Here is a 12,851-nt window from a genome sequence, read left to right as displayed (position 1 = left end):
ACGGTGGCTCATCAGGAACTCCTTCTCAGTAATCCCGCCATAACCATGTGGGCCGCAGCTGGGTCAGTTCGCTAGAGGAGATGCTGAGTAGGGGAGCCTGGAGGGTCTGGGACCGGACACGACAGGCTCATATCATGCCGCCTGCCACGCTCCCCAGCTTGTGCTTAAAATAAGATCTTTGTTACAGTCGAAATGTAGACATGCATTTTATATTCATGCCTTTTCCAAAATATGCAACTTCCAAAATTTAATTTCAGTCCAAAATACATTACATATTCTTGTGTAGCATTAATGACATAACTCAGATGTACACATATAATGGTTGCTTTATTATAACTGTATTTGCAATCACATTGAAGGAACAGAAAATAGTTCTTATATGCAATGGGCTATGGTCCCATGTGTCTTAAAGCTAAACTCTATACAAGAAAAAAATGTCAGACAAAACTATTGTGCATGCATATATAATAACATTGAACAAGTTTCATATATTATATTGCTGTAAGAATCACCTAATATGGAAAATGTACAAAAAGGAGAAATAGGTCTTTGCATTAATGAAAAATACAGTTTTTCTGTCTACAAAGGAATTTCTAATACAAGAAAATAAATATTGCAACATAAGCCAAAAATAATTTATAATTGCTCTTTTCAATATTTCTCTTTATAGTAAATGGCACATCACTTTTTATTTTTCTTATAAAACAAAGACAGGAGTGCTGTCCTCCTGCGACATTCATATAAATCTGCATCTGACATGATACTGATTTACTTGTAATATGGAACAAGTAGGCAGAAATTTCTTTAAAGCACAACTTAAAATTCTATGCTGTGGCAGTGGGGATTCATATTATGGCCTGCGAAAACTTAGAGATGTTACATAACTAGCACTAATATATTTGCCAAAATAATAACCCTGTGGTACAAGTACCTTAAGTGTTTCTAATAAATTAAAGGGACTTCATATTTTACCCTATTAAACTACCAGCACTAGAGTATTAAAGGTCCTTTCTAGAATCTCGTCCAATACAACAAATTTGATTCTTATGTTTAATATCACATGTTTATAGAAGCCGAAGAAATGACTGAAGGGCTTCTAAACTTTGATTACCTTGGCAAATACGATTCTTCTCTGCACATTTTCACATAACTTTGGAGGAGGTTTTTTTATACCATACATACACAGGTGACATGTAACATAAAACAGGGAATTAAAGAAAGGATATTTCACACCATTTTTATGGTGGTTATGAATTGATAACGTAAAATCTGGTGACAGTGTCCCTATAAAGATTTCAAGTGGAGCTGGGGTAAATTGTGGGCTTTTAAATAGTTTAAATATATACATATTGGTTAACATATACAAGTTTGAATTTGAAGTATGAAAAAGAACCATCTACCAAGCATTCATGGACAAAGTAATGTAACACTGTCTTTACAATATAAAAAAATCCCTAATCCTGGTAGAAATTTCTACAGGTAGAAATTGTAATATGAAAGTTGTCTCAGTCAAAATTTAGAAACTAAGAGATAAGTAGATTTGAATCATTGTGTGTATACAACTGCCCCACTATAATGATGAAATATTGCTTAGAAAGTCAGTTGTTCTTTAAAGAAATTTGCAGACTGCACTGGTCAGGCAAGTAACACTACAAGCACAAAGCAGTGGGTTGTGGATATAATTTAACCATAGTTTAACTGTAGCACATAGAAGCAAACACAATTAAATGATTCATATTACTTATTGTTCTGAATCTACATTAGTCACTGCGTCTAAAGACTACCAAACATGACTAGACCTACTTTAACTAGACCTACACTGCAGTTGACATTGTTTTATCATACCTGCCTATTTATTGGCCTGTTCAACAACGAAGGAAGAAGATTGGTGGATTCTGCCAGTTACTAACAGTTGATTGATTTATTCTTCCTTGCACTGCTCATTCTGCATGTTTAAACAACTTCCTACTTTACAATGTTAGTTTATAGGATAAAACATAAATATATAACGGATCTGTTAGTTTATTAACGCTTTGTATATCTGTAGATAAAACAGTGGGAATGATGCATTTGCCTAGAGTGCAAGAGCGACCCATTTGGCATGTTTGTTAATGCACAAGCTTCCCATCGTGCACTAGTTTTAATGTTCTCCTCACTAGTATACTGCACAACCGATTTACTAAGAGGCTCTGGCCACAAGGTAAATCTGGCAGTTAGTATGTGCCCCAGAAAGATTTCAGCTATAGTTTATGGGTTCTTTTTGTCATTGTAAATATGGGTGACCAGGATGTTCACGCACCCGCTCACCCTGTCATGCCTAATTTTGGAAATTCGGCTTTTTACTGTATATGCTTACAAGGCATGTTAAATTCCCACCTATGTCTTTATTATAATAAACTTGTATGCTTGATTGTAAGCTGATACGATCCAAGCTATTTGTGTTTGTTCATCTTATATTCATAATTGTTGAATGTAATTTTTAGTCATGTGCAAGCATTCTTTGGTTTGTTAACATAACATACATCATAACTGAAGACTACTTTGCTTTTTTTGGAAAGCTACAGGTTTGTGGGCAGAAAAGCCTGGTTTTGCAATTGCTGTTTTATTATTGACCTGTGGTTTTCCCTGAGCTTATCCTGGGGTTACACAAAATATTTTAGTGACTGTTAAATGGAATGAGATAGTAAAGAAGCATGTCTGATATTCACTGACTGAAAAATAAAGGATTCTATTTAAAAGCTTAAGAGGGATAGTAAAAGTTGTTTGCCAGTTGATTTGCTAATAGTTTCCAAAGGACAAGAATTCTGTAATTTCTGTCATATCTCTGTAAAGAATAAATACCAACAGACTTTTATGTATATATTTATGTATATATGGTAGAAAAACAGCTCACATTCCTTTACTGCGCTGTGTGTGTCGAATCAGGCACGAGCCGCCTTTGCCAAGGAATGTAGAATTCATGAAGTAAAGTTACAGTCCAGCCAGGTTCCCGACATCAACCATCATTAACATCAAACAATCCGTAGAAGTGTAGAACGTCAACGCGCTTCAAGCGGAACACCCGCCCTTAATCATGACATACATGACGTATGAGGGGATGATTATACATACATTTTGAGAGTGCCCTGAGCTCACTGCCTTATGGGGCCACATTCTTAATGTAGTTCACGAGGTGAGAGGTAAAGCACTACAAAACGATCCTGCCTGGGTCCTTGTGCATCATAATGATGTTTCCCTTGTCACGTGGTTGAGAACGACGGAGGAGGTTTGTTAGATGGAGAGTCTATTAAATCCATATCCAAGCGGAACTGCGCATTTCTAGAAGACCTGGCACCATTGGTTCATCTTTAAATCCTCATCAGCTTACAATACTTGCAATGCTCCAGAGGAGACATGATCTCAAAAGGGTTGCTGGACAGGGGAGTTGGGGGGGGGGGGGGGTGGGAATCCTGCTCCCCTTATCCCCCTTTCAACCCCGCATTTGTTTTTCTACCCGCTTCCCCTCCCCATCTTTACCTCTTTAATCTCTCTGTCACTGTGTTTTTCTTCATGCTTCTGACTTACAAACTGTTATGAGTAGGCCTCACACTTAAATGAGGTCACACTGATTCTGTTATTTATGTATGATAAATGTTTAGTAGTTTGACCCAACTCGGCCGAGCTGGGGTCTAAATGGTAAACATTTATTGTTCGTTTCCCTTTAGTCCCATTTTTTTCTCTCACGGAGAATGGTTTGTTAATACTTGTAAAAACAGAATAAAATTTAATATGGAAAAAAAGGATGATGAAGGGGGACTAACTGAATGATATCTTAGGCTAACTGGATGATGAGGGGGCTAAGTGTACGATGAGGAGGCAATCTGAGTGAAGGGGGAGGGTAACTAGCTGCTGCATTTCCCACCCTAGGCGTATACTCAAGTCAATAAATTTTCCCAGTTTCTTGTTGTTAAAATTAGGTGTTCCGGCTTATATTCAGGTACAGCTCCTATTAACAATAATATAGATCATAGGTGGTCTCAGCTCTCATCATCTTTCTGACAACTTAGAGTTCACCTCTACCTGTTAGTAAAGGAAAAATGATATTGTATAATTCCATTGAAGTACACACAACTTTTTCATACACTATTCACGATTACAATAAAAGGAAAGACATTTTTAAAAGGTTACTGATCTTTTTAAACCCAATCTAGCTGCACAAAGCCAACAGTTTTTGCAGTTCTCTCAGAAATTTAAGTGCAAACAAGGTAAAGACCTGAGACATGTACATCAATACATCTGAAGCAAACAAATATACATAAAGAAACAATGTCTAAAGCTGGTAGTTAGAGCAAGCACCGTGAAATGATTATGAACATTTCACAATTACGACATGGCCCTTATGTGTATGCTCATTGTAAGAAGGATTTTCAGAATTGGAAGCCATATGACCTCTCAGTATCTTGGTTTGTGAAGTCATCATGGTACAAAGCACAATCAGGTCCATTTCTTCTTAGTAAATGCAGCTATACAGCAATCAAATAATAATCATTACAGAATATGTACACCAAGAGCTCAGATGAAGGTACAGAGTTTTATTTGGAGTTCTGGAGCTACTCTGTTCCTTGGAGTAATTAGGAAGCGCCACTGAAAATCAGCATTATGATAAAAGATCAAGACGCAACAGGTTATGTACAGTGCATCATAAAGTCAGAATCAGGTTTCTGTGAAGTTTAAGACTCCATCATAAAAGCTGCATAAACTTTCTAACTCATATCATTAAATATCTGCTAGACCTTTGCATAAGGTTCCTCAGATTACTAGTGCATTGCCATAGCATTAACATTTAGATAAAAGAAAAATAAAAAAATAAAGGACAATTAAGTATCCACTGTTTTATACATGTTCCTGAATCTGATTTTGGAAACAATGGCCTCTCTTGATAATTCACATACTTATCATACTTGACATTGTAACTGCATTCATAAGCTTTGTGGCACCCTGTGTGATATACAGAAACTTCAAAAGGCTTCAAAAAGCTGTATACTCACCTGTGATAAATGATTTCAAAATCTTAATTTTTTTTTAGGAAATGAAAAACAACTCAAGAAATCTTACACTTATGGGAATAAGCATTCACTCTTTTTGTTAAGCCTGTATTTGGATTTTACCTTGCCGCCCCAACTTAGCTACATCTTCTATGGCAGGGGCTTTACAACATTTGTATGATAGCTCAACATCAGGAGTGTTATTGGTGATTATTACATAGTTGCATTTAGAATTCCCATAATAAGATACACATGAGAAGATTAATACTTCCCCAGTATAGATGGTGCATGTTGTCCATTTTGACAACTTATGTTTCTATTAATATGTTTTATTACAAAATTAACACTAGTTTTTTTCCTTCCTGGCAAAGCCTAATATGTCCACCTGAGCAAGTCAATTCAGTCTGTTGTAAGAAAGCTAATGTCATTATCTTCCGAAAGACCTTTTCTTATTCCACTACCAGACACAGCAGATCTATTGATAAGGAAACCAGCATTGGCTCATAGTGGTGCAATTTTCTGCCGTTATATGTCTGTTCATGGCCAACAAATAAGATCTGGAAGCAAGATAGTAATATGATAATCAACTTTTACAATAAAAAGTTGCCTTTCCATAAGTTGCTTTCTTCAGATAAGAATTATATTTGTGCTTTACTAGTATCCAATGACTTATTTTACAAAATGTTTAGTATCACTAAATGATGATGTGATACATTTTCTTTTATAAGTTACTTGTCTCTTGTAAAAATTAATCTTTAATGCCCATTACCAGTATAGCTGTAGTCACATCATCTTTTAATGGCTGCTGCAAAACAAGAAGGTCCATTGATGCAGATGCTTGCATTTAACCAGGAATACAGTTAACTAAGTCTGTGAGGCTTAAATATGTCTACAAGTAGAGAAAGACAACTGTGCTGGAAAGATGTGTTACGTATATACAGTATATGTAAAACACATTGTATATACATGTAACAGGCATCTCTATTCAGAGCAGACAAACATTGATGTAACTGACAGTCCTATCAAGGTTTAGGAATCATCAAACAATTCAGATACTTTAAAGATGAAAAATTAAGATGCCAAAATACTCATTCGAACAATGTCATCACTTGAGGGTTCAAACTGCTTAAGCTGTGCTCTTCTTTGACTTGATTCCTCCTCTGAGTCAGTCATTTCTACATCTGAGTAGTAGCCATCCGTTTCAGTTTCCAAAGGGGAGTTTTCTTTAGGCATTTCTTTAACTTCAAGACTTTCATAATTTCCACTGTGTGACTTCATATTGGCTTTTCTGTCCTTTGGTAATCTAATTCTCACAATTGATTTTGTACAACTCAGTGAGTCAGGCACTTTTACAGGAGAATTAGGTTGAAAATCTATTACTGTCATTTCTTCAGTGTCAACTTTACTGAGATTTGGAAAGTCTTGGAGGTCATTGGGCTTCAGTACAGGTGAAAGAACAGAACTCTTCTTTAAGGGCTTTTTCTCATTGTGCCCTTTTTTCTCCTTTTGTACCTTGGTAAATCCTTTACCAGCTTTGTTAGGTCTGTGATTGTTGCTGGAAGTCATTTCTGTTTTATCTCTCAAGCACTTTAAATCATTCCACAAGGCGAGTTGGTCATCCGGTGAAAGTGCACAAAGGCTGTTTCCTAGAGCTTTTTTCTTTCCATTTGTTCTTCTTTTTCCTTTCACTTTCTTTACAGTCTCTATTTGTTTGAAAGGCGATTTGAGCGAGTTATTCATCATGATGCTTAATAAGGTCTCTTCATCTTGTAGTAGTTCTTCAGAAAGAAGTCCTGAAACATTATTCTCTCTTCGACCATTGTTTAAGGACCATTGAGTCATTGCCATGCTTTCAGTTGTGATTTGAATTGGCTGAGCAAGCCAACTGCTAAAAAATGTTCCATCTATTGGAAATGATGAAGTCAGATCTGCAAATAGAAATCAAAAGAACATCATCTTTTTTATACCACTTTTCAGTATATAACTTTAGGGTACAAAACCACAGAGATTACATCAAAACATTTTACTGTTAACCCTTTACTGATGTGTGACATATCGGTACGTCAAACATTATCTGTGGGTGTATGGAAAGGGCTCAAGGGCTGAGCTGCATATTGCATCAAACACCCACCGGCAACACCCGCGATCAGATGTTAACCCAGCAATCTCCGCCAAAGGTAAAAAGCTCTAAAAGCGGTAAGAAAATAGATTGTTTCTCTCCATGACGTCATGGAGCTGATCAATTACAATTTGCACATTGCAATAGATCATGTGGAAAAGCCCCATATACTGCCATACTATGCTGTAGTATGGCAGTATATGGTAGGATCAGTCACCCAACCCAGGGTTAACATACCCTAGGGGTCTGAAAAATAGTGAACATTTTTTTAAAACATTAAATAATAAATAAATTAATAAAACTTCAAATCAACCCCCTTTCCCTAGAACTGACATAAAAAGATTGCCACGTCCCAAAGAGTATGATCTATCAGAATATAATAATGATTATTCCCCATGATAAACGCCATAATGGAAAATAGCGCCTAAAGTAAAAAATGCCCCTTTTTCGCCATTTTGTAACAGCTAAAAATGTAATAAAAAGTGAGCAAAAGGCTGTAGAGTAGCATTGCAAACGTCACCTCATCTCCCTAAATATGACACCACACACAGCTCCGTACACTGAAGTATGAAAAAGTTATTAGCACTAGAAGATGGGAAAAAAATTTTTGTACAGGAGGTTTTAAGTTTTGTAAATGTATGAAAACATTACAAAACCTATATAAATTTAGTATCCCCATGACCGTACAAACCCAAAGAGCATGGGAGATATGTCATTTGGGGGGAACAGTGAATGCTGTAATAACCAAGCCCACAAAAAATAGCACAAATGCGTTTTTTCACCACTTTAACTGCATTTGGATTCTTTTTCCTGCTTTGCAGTACAGGGCATGGAATATTAAATACCGTCACTATGAAGTGCAATTTTTATGCAGAAAACAAGCCCTCACACAGCTCTTTACATGGAAAAATAAAAAAGATTTTTTGAAGTGTAGAGTGTAAAATGGAAAAGCACAAAACAAAAAAGGACCTTTAAGGGTTCAAAGGGAACCTGTCAGCGGAAATTTACTTAGTAAACCACTACCAGTATATAATCAAGCAGATTGACACATTCCAGATGATGATTTTGGTGCCTAGTTTAGTGGTATTAGCTATTATCAGTGAGATGTAAATTGGTTGGAGACAAAGACTTCAGCAATGAAGTAAAGCTTTACCTATAACTAAACTGTGTGGGTTGGGGGGCAGAACTTGGCTGCATAAATCTGAGCTCGTTGTTGTACTGATCCTGGGAACAAGTTGCTTGCTTTAGGCTGACAAACCTAACAAGGACAAGTTCAGAGACACCCCTGGAACCACCAAAAAGGGTAAAAATCCAGCGGACTCGGAGAAGTACCTGAGAAAAAAGCTCTTAGCTTCCCCAAGCCGGGGTTCCAAGTTGGAGCATGTAGCTTCTTCTGATCTCGCTTCTGAAGAGGATTCAGTGGTAGAGAGCACATGTGTATTCTAAGACGCTGGCAGTAAATCTACCCCTGCTCCTGTATCTTGTGGTTTTATAAAGATCCTCCTGTTCCAAGCTCTTAATTCTCAAGATAAGAATCTGGCTGAAATTAAATCAGATATAAAGCACCTGCTAAATGCTAATGAGTTTTGTACATTCATTAAAACCTCATAAACGGTAAACTTCTGTGCCCTGAAGTTCTAGAGAACAATATATGCAGGAAAAATGTTTGTATAAGTGGCTTTCTAGAATCCTTTGCATAGAAAGAATTACACATAGTCGCAGTAAACTATTCTCTGCACCTGGAGACAAAGAGTGAGCTAACCTTATTCAAAGTGAGCAGATTCATAGGGTGCTGATATCTAGGCCAAGCCCCAAAGATCCACCAAGGAACATAATATATGGCTTCCTTCGTTATACAGATACTGCCACCATTCTCAAAGGAGGAAGCGAACAGGGTAAACTAAAATATGAGGATTCAGTGATCACTCTGTTTCAAGATGTTGCACCAGCATCCCTATCTAAGAGAAGCTTACTGAATGATTGTGTGATCACTATGTGAAGTATTGTTATATGTTTAATGAAAATATTTTTATTTTTTCATATACTTGCTAAATGCTGAAAACTAAAATGATGACTATGGATGAAGATTGATAACAAAGCCATGTGCAGTGAAAGAATGTGGCCTTGACTGATTTATGATACTAGTTATTCCAGGAAAAGAGATGTCTTTTGTTCCTGCAATTATCATATTATAATTTACTAACCAGTGAACTACGGACAGTACAGTATTTTTTGGACTATAAGACGCACGTTTTAGCAAGAAAAAATCTTGCTAAAAAGTGCCTGCATCTTATAGACCGAAGGTCAGGAGGATCCAGCACTGCCAGACCCTGCTGACCACTACTAACCAGTGAACTACAAACAGTACAGTATTTTTTGGACTATAAGACGCACGTTTTAGCAAGAAAAAATCTTGCTAAAAAGTGCCTGCCTCTTATAGACCGAAGGTCAGGAGGATCCAGCACTGCCAGACCCTCCTGACCACTTTAATGGAGATTGGGTGATGCCCTGATATAGAGCTGCACCCAATCTCCCAGAGAGGAAAGGCTCCGTACTGCTCTCTTCCTACAGGTACAGGACCTGTGGTGATGTCAGAATCATGTGACTGATCACATGCTTCTTACTTCACCACAGGTCTGATACTGCCATGCTGGACAGAAGGCGAATGGGGGAAGTATGTGTGTGTGTGTGTGTTGGGGGGGGGGGGGGGTTCTGTGTGTATAGCGGAGCTGTGTGTGTATCTGGATGGATTATGCAGGGCTAAGTGTGTAACTATGCATGATGCAGAGCTGAGTGTGTATCTGGATGGATGATGCAGGGCTAAGTGTGTAACTGTATGGATGATGCAGTGCTGAGTGTGTAACTGTATGGATGATGCAGAGCTGAGTGTGTAACTATGGATGATGCAGAGCTAAGTGTGTAAATATGGATGATGCAGAGCTAAGTGTGTAAATATGGATGATGCAGAGCTGAGTGTGTAACTGTATGGATGATGCAGAGCTGAGTGTGTAACTGTATGGATGATGCAGAGCTGAGTGTGTAACTATGGATGATGCAGAGCTAAGTGTGTAACTATGGATGATGCAGAGCTGAATGTGTAACTATGGATGATGCAGGGCTGAGTGTGTATCTGGATGGATGATGCAAAGCTGGGTATGTATCTGGATGGACGATGCTGAGCTGTGTGTGTGTATCTGGATGGATGATGCTGAGCTGTGTGTGTGTATCTGGATGGATGATGCTGAGCTGTGTGTATCTGGATGGATGATGCTTAGCTGTGTGTGTGTGTATCTGGATGGATGATGCTGAGCTGTGTGTGTGTATCTGAATGGATGATGCAGAGGCTGAGTGTGTGTAACTATGGATGATGCAGGGCTGTGTGTGTGTAACTATGGATGATGCAGAGCTGTGTGTCTAACTATGGATTTAACAGAACTAGAGGACAAGAAAACACTTGACAGGGTTAACTTTTTTTTAACAGAACATTGCCTAAGGCAAAGAATTTATACCCATATTCGAGTGTCATTAAAATGTAACTTTTATTATTATCAAAGCAAAAAGTTCACCTAAATTGTTGAAGCAAATAAACTCCTTTAAAGGAAACCTACCATTTCAAATGGTAGGGGTAAGCTGTAAATACCGAGCACCAGCTCAGGGTGAGCTGGTGCCGGTGCTTACTATCGTTAGTGTTATTAACCACTGTATTGCGGTTTTAACACTTTTTAAAGTTTATAGCTGAAGCTGCTTCGGCGCTGCATGCGCACGACCGTGCGCGCGCCTACATAGGAAACGCACAACGTCTCCGGAATTTCCTATGTAGGGGTGCGCACGGAGCAGCTTCTGCTATAAACATTTAAAAGTGTTAAAACCGCGAAATAAAACTAACGAAAGTTAGCACCGGCACCAGCTCACCCTGAGCTGGTGATAGGTATTTACAGCTTACCCCTACCATTTGAAGTGGTAGGTTTCCTTTAAAAACCCATTGATGTGTGGACAGTGTTGTTGTGGCCAATTAGGTAACGTGTCTAATAGTTGTTTGATTGTTATACATTCAATTCATTGTAGCACATTTTTCTCATATGCTGCTATGTTTCACTGATTGGACTGTTGGATACTAGTATTTTTTTTTCAACTCTTCAATTCTCACATTAGCAGCCTATATTGTGGCGGCCACTTAATTTTTTAGCACTTTGTGCCTATTGATAGCTAGCTCCGTCTCCAGCTCAGAGCTGCCTATCTATTGCTGTTATTTAGCTCTGTTCAACACTACATTGATATTAAAATCAAGATCTATCAGCCCCCCAATAACTATGGATGATGCAGTACTGAGTGTGTAACTATGGATGATGCAGAGCTGTGTGTGTAAATGTATGTCTGTGTGTGCTGTGCTTTAGTGTGACCAACAGGGATATTTTAATTGGTGTAAAATATATTTTTCCTTTTTTTGGAAGCGTCCTATAGTAAGAAGCGTCTTATAGTCCAATAATACGGTACTTCTTATTTTTGGCTAACCACGTCAGGTCCAGCCCACTGAGGGTTCCTGTAAAATCCTTTGTGAAGTGAATAAAGTATACATGCGGCCGCGGGACGCTTGTTAAATAATCCTCACAGTGTCAGGGGGCCCTGTCATTAAACCTGACTCACTAAAAAATGTAGGATATGGACCATTATATATATAGATATTAATCAAGATACAGATAATGAGACATGATGGTGCATAGTGTAACTTGGATAAAATAAATAAGTAAATAAAGAGAAGTATAGATATATAAAATATATAGAATTACATATATGTGCAATTTAATCCCTTCCTGCCGCAGCCCTTTTTTGTTTTATAGAATTTAAATTTTTTTTAAATGGCAAAAAAGTGCCATTTTCGACTTTGGGCGCGATTTTCCAGTACGCCCATGCGCCGCCATCTTTTTGCAGGAAGACACCCGCGTTCGGTGCCGGAACCAATCGCGGGTGTTACCGGTAAGCCTTTGCTGCAATATGCAGCAAAGACTTACTGGCTATGTAGAGGGCTCGGCCCGCGAGCCCTCTCCATGCACCGGGACCCGGCATGTGACGTACTATTACATCACATGTCAGTAAGGGGTTAAACGATGTACATGCGTAAAGTCATCATGATATGGACACCCGGATGGTTCCAGACACTAACTTAAAAATCCAAAACATTTCACGTTGCTGAAGGACTTTATATCGTTGTGGGGTAGACGGTCAAATGAATTTGATAGGGGTGATGGTAAAGTCCCTATAGTTACAATCATGATTAGTAGCAGCTTGTCCAGACACACTATGTAACTTTTGCTTGCTTGCTTTTATGCTTATTTAATCTTCCCCTAAGGTAGCAAATAGTCCCACATATTGGAGCTGGCATGAGCATTCTATCAAATAAATTACATAATTAGAACTGCAATTCAGAAAGGTTTTAATCTTAAAAACCTCTTGTGTAACGTTTGAGGAAAAAGTGGTTTTCCTACACCGGTTTTCCGCAACACTTACATCGGTTAGGCCCGCATTTAAAACTCCCGACTGTGTTGGGAAAGAATGACGGAACTAGGGATGTTTTCTTGTTTTGAGGTGGCTAGGTGCAAGGATGTTTTTAAGAGTTCTAGACCTTCTGAACATGAGCTTAGGCTTGTCGAGAATTATCTTATTTAAGTAGGGATCATGTTTGAGGATGCCCCAATGTTTCTGAAGGATTT

The 12,851-nt window shown here is 38.1% G+C and overlaps 1 protein-coding gene across 5 annotated transcripts in view; it reads right to left on the bottom strand.

Annotated features, from left to right (window-relative positions):
• Positions 1-308: 308 nt before the first annotated feature.
• The window catches only part of JADE2 (jade family PHD finger 2), a 203,656-nt gene continuing 191,113 nt past the window's right edge, over positions 309-12,851 (bottom strand). For all 5 annotated transcript variants that reach the window (XM_072145848.1, XM_072145851.1, XM_072145850.1 and 2 more), the window contains one exon: positions 309-6,952. In XM_072145848.1, coding sequence (XP_072001949.1) covers positions 6,096-6,952 — 857 coding nt within the window. In that variant the 3' untranslated portion in view covers positions 309-6,095. The remainder of the gene's footprint in view (positions 6,953-12,851) is intronic.

Source organism: Engystomops pustulosus, chromosome 4, assembly GCF_040894005.1.
Source record: "Engystomops pustulosus chromosome 4, aEngPut4.maternal, whole genome shotgun sequence".
In the NCBI taxonomy this organism is placed as follows: Eukaryota; Metazoa; Chordata; class Amphibia; order Anura; family Leptodactylidae; genus Engystomops; species Engystomops pustulosus.
The sequence above is the reverse complement of the archived record's forward strand: the minus strand, read 5'-3'. Positions and strand labels throughout refer to the sequence as shown.